Below are 14960 nucleotides of genomic sequence, written 5' to 3' on the forward strand. Positions count from 1 at the left end.
ACACAAACCTACGTCACACACACACACCTGGCCCATTTGTAGTGATACTGTTCTTCACAGAGATACGAGGCGGAGTTGAACAAACGTTCTAGATGCCGCCCTTACATATACACATGTCCATGTAGATTTTCAGTGTTTCTGTCAACCAGCCAGCCATAGGGAAAGGATTCGAAGGCCTTGCGGTAGTCAATATGGGCTGTGTACGGATCGCAATGCTTCTTGTAGGCTTGTTCCATAACTACTGCATCGATGGTCAATTACAACTTGCTTCCTTACTATTATAACCTTCTTCAGTATGGGATTTTTTCCGCCCCGTGATGGGTACTGCTTCCAAGTGCATGGTGTGGTTGGTGGTTCATTGTGTCCAGTTACTATTATTACCATTACTGTTGCTTGAGGAACTCTCTTACTATCCTACAGGTGTCAGGATCGCGGCTTTCTGAAGTTCCATCTAAGTGTTCTTACATGGAACTCCAGTTACTACTACTATTAGTGTTATTATTTACACTCAATATCGGACACCTGCCAGGGGTCTAAGATAATCAAAGGTATCCTCGTAAAATATATGCTGTTCCAAGTAGCGCTACTACATTTTGCAATTGGCGGATTAAAATTTTATCTGCTCCTATGATGTCCAAGGCTTTCGGAATACCCCAAGGGCGCCTACAACTATGGACACTATTGTTATTTTTGTTTTACAGAGTCGTTCCATTTTGATTTGCAGGTCTTTATATTTTCTTATCTTTTCCAGCTGTTTCTCTTCGACTCTACTGTCTCCGGGTATTGCAATAATGATTATCCACGCCTGCTTCTTTTAAACCACTGTCAAGTCGGGTGTATTTTGGGGAAGGTATTTGTCTGTTTGGATTCGAAAACCCCATAGCACTTTGGCCTCATTACCACAACATTTTCTGGAATTGTGGTCCCACAAGTTTTTACTAGATAGTAGCATTTTTTGAAAATTTTCCAGTGTATCATGATGGGCACTTTGTCATGCCTCTCTGAATAATCCGTATATGCGATCTTTTTGCAACCATACGAGATATTCGACGTTTTATCGGATTCCTTACACGGTCTGCACTTGCTGTCTTTCTGGGTCTTGTCGATCTTCGCCTTTATTACGTTAGTGCGTAGTGCTTGTTCATGAGCTGCTAATATGAGGCCTTCATTCCTTTTTTTTTTAAATGTACCATTTTATTTCTTATTATTAATATAATTATAGTAATTACAATTACGATTAAATTATAATTCAATTTATTTATTAATAATATTAGAGCCAACGTATTTTGTATGACTTATTAGGGCAAAGGCTTTACGCTGGGGTATGGCATTTAGCAAACTAAGTTTGGCTACTAATGCCCATCGATATCAAAAGATGAAGACCTTTTACCACAAATTGTCTCGAGTATTGCATTGCATACTTTGAAAATAAGAAGTGGTTCAATATAGAAGTACACTGCCATTTAAAATGTATCGTATTCCCGGGGTTTTGTTCCGTTTTTTGGGAAAGCAGTTTACCGGTGTGTGTGTGTGTGTGTGTGTGTGTGTGTGTGTGTGTGAGAGAGAGAGAGAGAGAGAGAGAGAGAGAAGTTCAGTTTACAGTTAATGTAGAATCATAACATACAAGAGCGTGCTTATGGAATAATCTTATGTGGGAGAAATTATGTCAATCCCCTCTTCTACCCTTCACCGCCCTCTTTACACTGTATATATAATAATAGCTGCGTGCGATTCCAAGTAGGCATTGCTAAATGGGATCATTGACCAACGTCCTAAACAACGTTTAACTGCATAGGAACTAATCTGTAAACAAATCGAAGTCTGTGGCTTCATTTTAAGCACGAGACGAAATAAATTAATTTCAGATCTCACACGTGGCATGAGTTCATTAGTTTTCACCAAATGAATATTTCGCCCGTGAGGTTTACATGAAGTGTACAACCTTTGTATTGATAGCCAATGCTAACCACCTGCCATACGCGAAAATCTACCGAGCACGCTATCATCACATCGCTACGTGATTCCCACTGGATATTTCTGCAGCTCGAGTTTGCAGATTGAATCAGTATCTTACCATAGTCTGGCAGGCGAGTACACTAGAACAGCAAGTGAAGTTTTATTAACGTAACTTGTTCTGTTGCTTACACAATCAGTAACACACTGTCCCTAAATCCCTCAAAATGTGTTTCCAGAGCTTCTACATCAACCTCTATAACAGCAGGCCTGGTTTTTATGGAAAAGAATCTTGATAACGAGATTTTGTCTGCTGCATGCAATCTACTAACTCCGCCCACATTTTTTAATCTAATGGGTTCAGATAATGTTGATTGAAAATTACTGTGTTTTTTTACATTATAAACAGCGGTACAATCCTACCGATATATCCACTGCTGTCCAGGGCTTGGAGAAACGGTTTAGTGAGATGTGAACTTCAGGTAAGCTTACTTTTTAAGTTTTGCTGTTTAAGTTAAAAATTCAAATTCATACTACTTTAACTTTGAGGGTTATAAATTCCACAGCTTTATCTTTCTGCTTTCTTGAGCCCTAGTTCATTTCAGTTAGTTAAAAAAAAAAAAAATTAATTAGTGATATAATTTTGGCGAGACGGAACAGTTACTTATTGCAGTAGTCATCATAAGTTACCTAGGAAGTTGAGCAATTCACGATTTCTTATAATAGGATATTCTTAAGAGTACTTAATTGTATTATAATTGGTGATTTATTGAATATATTGATATAGTTTTATAATTTAAATTAATTTATGTAGCAGACCGTAGCCGAATGATCATGTAAAAGTACACAGTGCCACTCAGGATGGATATTCGAATCCACATGATACTACAAAACACAGCAATATCCTTATGCGCTATCATGTAAACTCCTCTCACCTATGAGCCGTTCTTGGAGTATATTTTTAATTTAACGTGTGCGTAGTGTAATTTAGGATGTGATTTCCACTGGTGATTCACCTGTGAGTGATCTATGACAGCATCATGTGAAGCTAGTAAAGAATTTATTTGAGCAAAAAACGTGCAAGGGTGTTTGGACTGTCTTTGAATTGTCAGGTTTGGAGAGACACATGGTAATATTCGCACCCTTCTGTAGAGTATTTATGTGAACCATAGATTTCTCATACGCACAGAAAGAGGCTACGCACAGGCATATACATTCGTACGTGTATCCCAGAGTCAAGGGTGGCTCCTAGGCAAAAGCCCATCTCCACCTAGTTCATCTGTTTTAGCGTATAACCTCAACAAATCTAGCCTAAAAACATGTGCGAGGTATTTTACCACCGCCAATATAAGACAGCTGTTGCCCTTATCTAGGCCCGGGTTTACGTTATGTATTTGTGCCGAATGCACAAGTCCCGCACCCACCGGATGTAGTGCAATACCAGTGGGTGTCAACAAATGAATTACTAGTGGAGAACTTCCACAAATTATCCTCACTTACACTCACTAATTATTATATTAAACAGATATATACAATGCTTTTTTTTTAAATATGCTCAGAGTCTCTGAATTACTGAGAACCAAGAAAACAATATAGAAAACAAATAGGCAAAAGCCCATCTCCATCTAGTTCTTCTGTTTTGGGGTAGATACATCTTTACAATAACAATTGACATAAATCTTGTCAATAACAATTGGCTAAAATCAATGCAACATTAATTAACATAAATCAACACAATAACAATAAACTTAAATCTTCTGTTTACACTTAAACCTTTTGTCGTTCCAGAGGAGAGGTACCAACACTGATCCTTGGGGACATCCTCTTGAAATCTGAACCCAGTACGTAAGATGTTTTGCCACCACCTTAATATGTCTGTCGCTAAAGTACGATCGCATAACACTGTACATATACGCATCACACTCTGCGGATCTCAAGCTCCTGAGGGCATTTTCCCACCATAAAGTGTCAAACGCGCCCTGAAAGTTCACAAACACAGCGAGTACGTATTTAGCAGGTGAGTTGGACACAGTTGGTCAGAAGATTTATAGTGTAAGGACCCATCCTTACAATAATAATTAAGTCTTGTTAAATATTGGGAGAGTTAATTGTAGAGTAAATAGTTAGTTTTCAGCTCAAATATCATGGGTTAGGAAACACTGGAATTTGAAGGTTATTCCAGACACTCCCAGTTAGTTATATCTCGTTTGTAAAGGATTCCTTAAGTGAGTCGTTAAGTATAATATACCGAAACAAATCCCACTTAAGACAGGAGCATATACTCTATAGAAAGGGCACTGAGTGCGGAAGTGGCCCTCTTAAAAATTTGACTACTAGCAGGTGTGGGCGACGTAGTAATGGATGTGAGTGTGAGGTCACAAAGAAGGCCTGAAACTTTCTTAGTTGACCGGAACTTACGTTTTACCTCCTAGAATGATCCCGAAATAAAGGATGAAAAAACACGCCCACGGAAATGAAAGGAGACGAATAAGAATCACGAAGGAAAGGATGGGGAAGTCAACGATTGGCCAGGAAGAAAGTGGAGGGATTTTTGAGAGAACGTAGAGAAGGGTCTGAAATATTGATACTGAGCAGATTCGAGGAGTTGAGTTTTGGGGTGATTCGGAAAGAGTCGTGATCTAGTTTGGGTGGTGGATGCAGTCCTGGGGAGATGGAAGTTGTAGCGGGAGAATTGTGATAAGAACGCTAGGTAAGACTAGAGTAGGAAGGAATGTTCACTTGTAGATATTGAAGCAGTATGGAGGGAGAAAGGAGAAACACACTCTGAGCATTCTAGAGGTAAAGTTTAATCAAATGAGCTGTCGAGCGACTGGCCTACTCGGAAAGCACCTCAGTCCACGAAAAAAATGCAGACTAAGAAAGAATATAGGATCCTGAATTAAATCCAGCCGCGTAGTACCCGGTAGGGAAACATCAGAAAGATTACCGAGATCCCCGGATGGACGACCTTCCGCATCCCAGTCCACGCCTAAGGCAGATAGGAAAGTAAACCGAGCAAGGAGAAAAGCCCAGAAAATCACGTAAGTGTTAGGAAGTTTTCTGAGAATAAATGAACCTAAATTAGTAAGGGAAGGACTATAGGATAATGCTATATAGTTAAGGAGGGATGTCAAAGTGATAAATATATATATAAGAGTACTAATGTAATACATAAAGAAAGATAATCAGCCTAGAGGGTGGCATAAGAGTAATGTAATCAAGGTGTAAGTAGTCTATAATTGGAAGTGAAGTTCTGTATTAATGTTTGATAGAAAGAAATGACCTATTAAGTAATTAAGAATTGTTAACGATTGGGTAAAGGTTTCCTAACTAGTGTAGAGTTAAAAGTTGAATTTTGAATTATTGTGAATGTTGAATTATGGTGAATATATCTGATTGGAGTAGGAATTGATTAAACAGGTAGGCTATTAAGGAGTTGTGGATTAATTGATTGGAAGGGTACTATTTAATTTGGTTGATTAATGTTGACTGTTAACCTGGTTATAAGGAAATGTTTGATTGAATAAATGTACTTTCCTTACAATTTTGGAAAACGAACTCTTAATGAATTTGTTAGCCAGCTCATTGGCTGATAGTTGGTCGTTCATTTATACGGACTGTTTAGGAGTAGAGAGCGAGGGATTGTGTGAGGTGAATACCATGACCTATCGAAGCCTATGTAGAACATGAAGAGACACAATGTTATAATATATAAGAATATGTATTAGAATTGGATAATTGTTGGTGAAATGATTTATTTGATATCACGATATATACACATTTAAACGTTAGTATGATAACAAGTCTCCAACTAAATATTGTACTGTATTCAGTTAAATGTTATTGCAAGTTTTCTTATATATGATATGTCAATAAACAATGTTATATTCTACATTCATGTGTGTGTGTCTGTCATTCCGAAACTCAGCCAGTCCAGTGGAAGAATACCTATTATATTTGGGGTCCCCGTGAGTCTGGGATTTTCTGAAATCAATCAAGTCAGGTGTAAAAGTGGGAGGGGCGAATAAGGGGATATATATAAATATTTATCTATAATAAATAAATAAATAAATATAAATTAATACAAAAAAGAAGATACATAAAAAAACACAACCCCACCCCCACAATAGCGTCTTCAGTCGACCGTCCTTTCTTGAAGCCGTATTGTGCTTCTGAACATAACTGATGATCTAGCATTTTTTGGATTCTTGGGGCTAACGTTCGCTCAAATAATTTCCCCAGGTTTGCTAAAAGCGACATAGGTCTGTAGGCCCGTGGTATTATTTCTCAGGCTTGTGCAGTATCTTCAGTAGAGCTATTTTCCATTGACGAGGAAATATTCCTTCTAGTAAACACTTATTCATCAGATTTAAAAGAATGTGTGGAAAAAATTCAAAAAAATGTAATTATGGCTGTGTTCTCAATCAGGTCAATACCGGGGAATTTCTTACCATTGAGCTTTGCCACGGCAGAGTCCAAATCCAGGAGTGAAAAGGGTTCAATGCCTGATGATCCTTCATACTTTTCATTATCATGACGTATTTGCATTTGTTCAGGTGAATCTAGATTCGATATATCTTTGCGGAATAAGTTGTTAATTATGGAATCCACCGTAGACATCCAATCTTGAGTCTCTTGACCATCTACTTTAACTGTGTTATAAACACCTCCGCAAGCCATTTTGTTTCTTAATATCCGGTAAAGCAAGCCCCACGGTTCTTTATTTCCTATATCCGTTACAAAATTTTCTCAACAACCTTCTTTTGAGTTGGAAATTGCCTTTTGATAATTTTTCCTTAGAGTACTATAAGCGTCCCTGAAGGTCCGAACATCCTCGGCAGAAAGATGCCTATGTCGCTGGAATTCTTTTCTAGCCTGTTGAACTTGCTTTCGCAGGTTACTTAAGTCTGAAGACCACAAAGGAACAGAAGTTCTTCTTGTCTGCTTTCTTTTGGCTGAGTACTCCATTGCCGTCATAGCGTTTAAACTATCTACAACATCTGCAGAGAAAATAGTGAGAAGGTAATCTCTGAATTTTTTCCATTTAATGGTATTCATTGAGAAACGTTTAAGATCATGTGGCTGTGAATCATTATATTGCTGTCGAGGCTTCAAATCAAATACAATAGCACGGTGGTCGCTATTTACAAGATTTGGAATAACATCCCAGTCAGTTAGAATTTCATCTATTTTAATCGTGGTAAGAGTGACATCTATGTTTGATTCGCCATTCACAGTAGAGAATGTGAACGGCTTTTCAGGCAAGTTTTGCACACTTAAGTTGTAGGATGAAATTAAATCCTCGAGAACTAATCCTCTAGGATCGGTAAAACGGCTGTGCCAGAAGTTGGATTTGGCATTTAGATCCGCTGTCATTATAAGATTTTTAGAAGCGAAAGTAGTACATATATTGTCCAAACGATGGAGAGTCAATTGTATGTCTTCACTAGGCGGACAGTAAACAGATGCAATGTAAAAATTTATGAAAGGTGTAGAAACCGTGCACAGACCTGTAATGTTGGCAACAACCAGATCATTGTTTATAACAACTATGGCACTTTTTGGAGGTTTGTCAACCGAATGAATAATTCTTGCTGACGTGAGAAAACCCATAACTTTGTGGGCCCCACCCCCTACCTGCAAAGAATGAAAGGGTTCCTGTATGCAAATAATATCAAAATTATACAGGAGAAAAATGAAACTATATATTTCATTACACTGTACAAGGATAGTGTAATGAAAGTACGAAATCGAATTGTCCATACAGTAACGCCAAGTTTGCTGAAACAAATTTGAGGTTCTAATCGGCTCAACTAACGATAACGATGAATTTGTAGGACTAAGTGACACATGGTACCAACGTTGAGAAGGAATGAAGAATACCATTACAATAAATACAGCGTGTGGAGAGAAGGGGAAGGAAATAGGGAAAGGATATGCTTCTTTTAAAAAGCTGCTTACAAGCATAGGGGTGGTCTATGGTTGACACAATATAGCTACTTCTATAAAAATAGAATCCTAAATGGATCAACTGCACAGATTCTAACAGTAAAGTTTTGCTTAACCAATCGGATCAGCTACTACGACGAGATCATAAAAAATTTATGATGCTTAAAATATTTTCGACATTATATACCTAGACTACATAAGCATTGGATACAATCTAATCTACCCCCCCAACTCCCGCTTGTTTTTAACCTTGTTTAATGAAAAATTATGAGCACATAAGAGGAAGTTGTCAAAGTCTTCTAATGATTTGGAAGTTGGGAGATTGATTTATGACCAGAACCAGGGTGAATTTCTTCAGAAGGATTTAGACAAAATTGAGACCACAGTTGGAATACTGTATACAAATCTGGAGACTACAAAAAAAAAAAAAAAAAAAATGAGCTTCTAAAGGAAGTTCAAAGAATAACTTATAAGGTACAGATAAGGCTTATATAAAATACAGATAAAGCTTGGCATCTAGACACTTTGGGGGCGGAGGGACTAATTAATGCCCTGAAGGAGATGAGTAAAATACATTTGTGAGATATATCTTCGCTGGTAGGAAAGGCAAGGACCAGGATGCACAAAAATTCAGGGAAAAACAGAAGCCTGATCTTACGTATTTAAGTTCATTAAATTAAATTTCACCCCCCCACTCCCCTATCCAAGGTGGAAGGAAAAAGAAGGAAAAGGTTTGGTACAGCTCAATGGCGAATTGGATTGTTACTTTTTTGGCGATAACAAAATTATGAGAAATTTGGATTTTTATTTCTTCCTTAGCCCTTCCTCTGCATGCAGAATTTCGCTGTCTTGCATTTAACTATTCTAATACCAATATAATTGCATTTCTTAACAAGAGTGACGCTTAGGGGTTTATTTGTTGTTTTAGACGCACCTTCGATCAGCATCAACCCTGGCCATAGGGATAAAGCATTCGGAAATAACTAATACCTTTCCCATGCAGGAGGACATGGTTTTGCAGTGGAGCAAAAGAATGATTAGGAGGATTATGCTTCGGTCCTGTGGGGACGAGAGTAATGGTGCAAACTGCGATGAAATCAATGCTACAAAGATATAAATAAATAATAACAAATAACATAGCCTATTGCACTGGTTATTTATTTGTTGTAATAAAATGGTTACTATTAATTTGTAAACTTCGCTGGCTCTGTACCAATTTGTTGTTATTTGGTTTTTTTTAGGAGCATTAGCAACTAAGGCCATATTGCTCCGGGATATGCGGTGGTCATTCCCTGACCCTTCCGCATCCTCCGTATTTGGTGGTCACGGGCTCGAACCCCGGTCTAATCAAGAAGCGTGTGCTACGCACTGCTGTTCCTGCCCACCTGGCTACGGAGGCGCCGTGTACCAATTTGCATGTTATGAGGCACTTTCAAATAAAGAAAAATCATTATTTTTCCACAAAGGAACGAATATTCTCGAATAGACGTGACTAACACAAATGTATCATCATATAATGAGGGATATATTTGACACAAATCGTTTTACAATACGAGGAAGTTTGAAAAGTTCGTGGCCAAGGTATGAAAGGGTAGTGGAACAGTGTTAATTTCTCTACTTAACGTATAACACTTCAAATAGTAAACACCAAGTTTAATGCCGTTTCAATAACGCCTTTTTTTTTATTATTATTAAAGTTACCAAAATTCTGTGAATGAAGAAAGTTGAACAAAAATGAATCACCGTGCAGTAATCCAATATTTAGGAAAAATGGACTAACGCCAAAAGCGACTCATGACGATACAGTCACAACATTGGGGGACGATGCTCCTTCCTATTCCAATGGTAAGAAGTGGACAGCAGAATTTAAATGAGTAGGGGAGAGCCTGTAAGATGACCCGCGATATGGAAGATTGTACGATGTCCATCACTCCAGAAATTGCTGACGGTATGCATGATCTGTTGAGGAGTGATCGACGAATCACAGTTCGGTATATTGCCAGCACCTTGGGTATCCCATCTGAACATGTGTTACCACATAACACAGGTTCTTTCTTTGAAAAAGGCGTCAGCACGATGGATCCCAAAGTGTTTGACAGCAGATCAAAAACGCACAAGAGTTGTCAAATCAAATGAACATTGCTTTAAAAAAGCAATAAATCTTCTTACAAGGTCTGTGACCATGGATGAGATGGATCAATCACTTTCAGTCAGAGACAAAGGAGCGGCACAAAAAAATGTAAACGCAGCTCTACTCGCCCTCCAAAAAAGCTTAGTCGATGCTTTCTGCTGGCAATGTGATAGCATCAGTGTTTGGGATGCTGATGGAGTATTACTTCTGATTACCTTCAGAAAGGTCAGACGGTCACAGGGGCATATTACGCAAACCTTGTGAGGCATTTGTGTGAAAATATCAAAGACAAACCGAGGAAAATTCAGCAAAGGAATCTTGTTCCACCAGGACAACGCACTTGCTCACAAGTCGTCATTATCATGGCTGCAGTGCATGAGTGACGCTTTGTAATCTTAGACCCCCTCCCGACCCACATTCACCAGATTTAACAAATCAGATTTTCCCCTTTTTCCTAAGGAGTTCAAATTCGCATTACATGAACTGCAAGGGTTCAATGCCTTATAATGGAGTGGATATTAGTGGCTATAAATTATCTGTGCAGTATTGTAACTAGTGCGAAGATGGCAAGAAAGCTGACTTGGACCGCCTAGCAAAATAAATAAAAATAAACATTAAATAATTTCAATAAATACCTAGCCGACATCGATTTTCCCAACGACAGTGACGTCATTGCTGGAGTGGATGCATTCCTGAAGGCCCAAGAGAACTTTCTTTGCAGCTGGAATCAACGCATTGCAGAAGCTACGGCAAATGTGTATCGACTCCAAAGGGGTCTATATTGAAAAGTAATGTGTTACCAGACTCCTCGAATAAACTCTCCATACTCAGGCCACAAGCTTTTCAACCGTCCGTCGTATTAAGTAAAGAAGCAGGTATCAGACACAGACTGTGAAATAAAAAGAAAGAACTGACACACAGAGAGAAGCTGTGCTCGTGTTATGCATAAGATGTGTGCAATCGACGAAGACAAGCTCGATAAAGCTTGCAAAAATGCTATTTGTTACGCAGGTGTGCAGAAAAAATATGGTGCCGTGATATTAAATCCTCAAAAGTTACCTGGCTCGAATATAGTTGGCGTCTTTAAACGGCAGCAATGGTCTAAAAGAGAAATGTGGAAACTATTAGTTTGATTTAGAAGTGGTATTTATCTAATAAATGTAGACGTCATATGAAGTAAGACGGAAATCAAAATAAATGCCAAAATAAATTCATTATACTTCATAATTTTTTGTGATAATTAGAAGACCAGGTGAGCAAATTCTGGAATTTGCATTCTGTAGATCTTAACACTAGGAAGTACCGAAAGTAAAATTATTTTGTTTAGAAAGAAGAGAAAAATCGGATAATGAAATAGAAGATGCAAAACCGATAACAAAGATATTTTTCAGCTATGACCACAAATTCGCAGAACTACCGTAAGGTGCTGCCCTGCTAACCAGAGGATTGGAAGAATACCAAAATTAACAGAAAAGAGCTTCCTTTTGTGAAACCTTCTTATTAAAAGCTCCTTCTATCAATTACACAAGCTGGAAGACGAATTGTTTAATTAGAAATGTAAGCATGTCAGAAATCCACAGGGCATTAAGCATATTAAAGAAAAACCACGCACGAAATAATTTGGCAATTAAGGGGTTAGAAGGATCTGAAAGTGGTAATCAACCCTAAATTACAAGATAAAGCGCAAGCATACTCAATGTTAAATTAAGTTCAGAAAGAAGCAATTAGCACAACTGTAAGGATTCAAGACTGAAAATATACTTCTGATGATTTATAAAATTATCAGAAGTTAAAATTATCAAAATTGTACTTCTGATAATTTATAAAATTATCAGAAGTACAATTTTGATAACGAGAAACAGTGCCATTTAAGTAACAATATTACAAATAATTAAACTATTTTAAGTAGAAACAAACAAATAGTTTCTCGCTTTTCATAATAGAAGATATAGTCTATTAACATTTTAGAATAATACTCAAAATCAATGTCTGATTTCTTCGAACTTTGTATTCTATGGCTTCCAGGAACGCAGAATCGTTTAGTGGCCAAAATTACTGTGGAAATTACAAGATCTTTAAACTTTTAATCCTCGTAGCACTTTGCAGTGCTCTGAGAAATAAAAGATTAAAAGTTATACTGGAAAGGTCAACTCAAAGTTTCAATTTGGCACTTAGACTACTACCTACTGCCATCAACATTCCTCGGTATCGCCGAAATGGTGTCCGGGTCAGAGAAGAAATTGTGGTGGTTTAACTTTTCATGAAACGAAAAGCCTTGTAATAGTACAACGAAAGTTTCGGCGTAAGCACGGGATGGGTCCATAAAGCAAACCGTCGTTTCGAGAACGACAGCTATGGCTGTAAAAAAAAAAAAGTACAGGAACACCTGATGAGAATAAAGAACGAGCTGAATTTCCGCAGTCCGCAAAAATCGATGCTGCCTATTGATCAGCTATTTAACATACCAAAAAGTTACTTCGCAAGCCGCGAAAAAAAAAAAATTCGTTTTCTTAAACATCGGTTACAGACCTGTGCAGTAAGTGAACCCACAGACAAAATGAAACGGTATGACTTTTATTCAGAGTTCCTCGAAAAAGTTTCTAGTGACAGCGCGATGACCAAATTTACCTTTCTGATAAAGGACGTGAAAATTATTATGATTTAAATGAATAGAAAAAGGGATAGAGGCCTGAGTTTATGATCTTTCAGCAATATCGGAAGGAATCGGGAAAAGTTTATGAACCGTTCTTTGAGGACCGGACAGTAATAGTCTATTTTGGCATGCTATAAGACTGGTTGATGTCACAGCTGCAGGAAAATATTCCTAATCTGATTTACCAGCAGAACTCCAACGACGCACTCCAACAACGAAGTATGGTCGTCGTACCTGGATGAACTTCTAATCAATCACCTGTTCCATTCCGATTAATCGGAAGCTTTATACGATGACCCCCGATATCCTCAGATCTCATACCTGTGTATTTCCTGCGCGTGCGAATCACTATTTCTTGTATCACAAAAAACAAAAGAATTTAATCGACTTACACGTTTTGCAGATTATTCGTCATTTCTTCATTATTAACTGTAAAGTCAGCTTACGTACACTATGTAGGACGAACTTTCGGCTATAATTGTAAGTTACATTTTTAAATAATTCTTGATCTAATCTCCCCAACTAGGTGGATTTAAAATCAAATCACCAGACATACTTGTGTGGAAGTTATTTGCTTTATTCAGCAATTACTCTAGAAATTTAAGAGCACAAGCATTTAAAAAAAAAATGTATTGATAATACGAATCTTAAGTGAATGAATTACTTCTTATCTTCACGTGTGTTTACGGCTACGAAAAAAGTTGTATAAGAAGTCACCAATAATGCTCATTTGTGAATTTTGTCTTCTAGTAAACTTTAGATAAAGTGTGCGCGACTAACTTAACTTTGCAGTTAACACAGAAAAAGCAGAGAGAATAACCCGCAAACGTTTGTTTAGATAAATAAATAAATTTTCTGTTTATACTCCGGCACGACAACCAAGTCAGTAGAGTTGACAATAAATCGTAATTAGTAGTCACGGGCTTTAACCCCGGTGCACTCAAGGAACGCGAGCTATGCACTCTCGCTCCTGACCATTGGGCTACGTCAGGACTCCTCATTTATATATTTAATTCACGAAATAAAGATGGATTATACGCAAAAGTGTCTTTTCTTCATTTATATATTAATTCTAATGTGAATAGAATGTTAAGAGATTGATATAGGATTTGTAATGGCATATTAAATTAAAAACACTGCACCTCTCAGAAACACTTTCTAGAAATGGGAATCACATGACTCCGTAAGAAACAATCGATTAATCTGAAGACTACTAAAACAAAATAAAGTGAAACACCCCGGAATTTAATTATAAATAAATAAATAGAATACCAAAAATTATCCAATTTCACTCACTAAGAAAAAATCATAAAACACACGAATACGTAATACCCTGAAGATTTCTGAACTAAAATGATCATTATACAGCCTCACGGCTGTATGATGATCACTTTGGTTCAAAAATCTTCCTGATCTCACAAAATAAGTACGATTACGTATACAAATTTCGAGAGAACTGATAATAAATATAACTAGACTGTTCAGATAATTAAGATACCTTAATTCTCAACTGAAATCAAATTAATATTTAAAAATACATAGAACAGTCTAGAAACAGACCTAGATCCAGGATCCACAGTGGAGTTTCCCCTGTAGAAGCGAATCCAATTTCTCCTCCAAACACATACAGTGTATTCTGAAAGAATAAAAGAAAATTATTTCACATACTATAATATCTAACAAAAAGTTAAATTACAATAAGGAATATCAAGTTTAAAATCTGTATAGAAAGAAGTGGTTTTTATCGATTTATAACAAGACAATAAATAAATGAACACCTTTGTTTATTACTAATTAAACAAAGATATTCCAATGTACAAAGTTAACTGAAACATGCGTAGATAAAAGTTAAACGTTATTCGGCTATATGTTGATACATCTAATAATACCCTCGTAGATCTTATCAAATAAGGCAAAAAACATTTAAAAACTAATATTTCTGCCTCATTATTTTTGCACTAATAGCTTATTCGGTGGGAGTAGTTAAATATTACAATTATAAATAAATAAATAAATAAATTATTTTTATACTCCGAAATAACCACATAAAATCTCAATAATTCACAAGACAGAGAATAGTACGAGAACATTGCCGTGTTCAGCAGTCACGCAGGCTTGAATCACGTCCAACTCAAAAGGGTGTACAAAAGTCCTCTCACGTTTGATCATTCGGCTATGGCAAGGAAAACTCAACAGAGGCGTCTTGTTCCACCAGGACAACACGCTTGCTCGCAAGCCAGTCATTGTCATGATTGCAGCATATGAATGCGCCTT

General features: G+C 37.2%; 1 protein-coding gene across 1 annotated transcript in view; it reads right to left on the bottom strand.

The window, feature by feature from the left end:
* Nucleotides 1-14960, bottom strand: part of LOC150079450 (uncharacterized) — a 196365-nt gene that overhangs the window by 134636 nt on the left and 46769 nt on the right. Inside the window, exon 3 of the mRNA XM_090383077.1 lies at nucleotides 14247-14322. Coding sequence (XP_090239203.1) covers nucleotides 14247-14322 — 76 coding nt within the window. The remainder of the gene's footprint in view (nucleotides 1-14246; nucleotides 14323-14960) is intronic.

This window comes from Mastigoproctus giganteus, chromosome 10 (genome assembly GCF_048544385.1).
Source record: "Mastigoproctus giganteus isolate SK-2022 chromosome 10, ASM4854438v1, whole genome shotgun sequence".
Lineage (NCBI taxonomy): Eukaryota > Metazoa > Arthropoda > Arachnida > Uropygi > Thelyphonidae > Mastigoproctus > Mastigoproctus giganteus.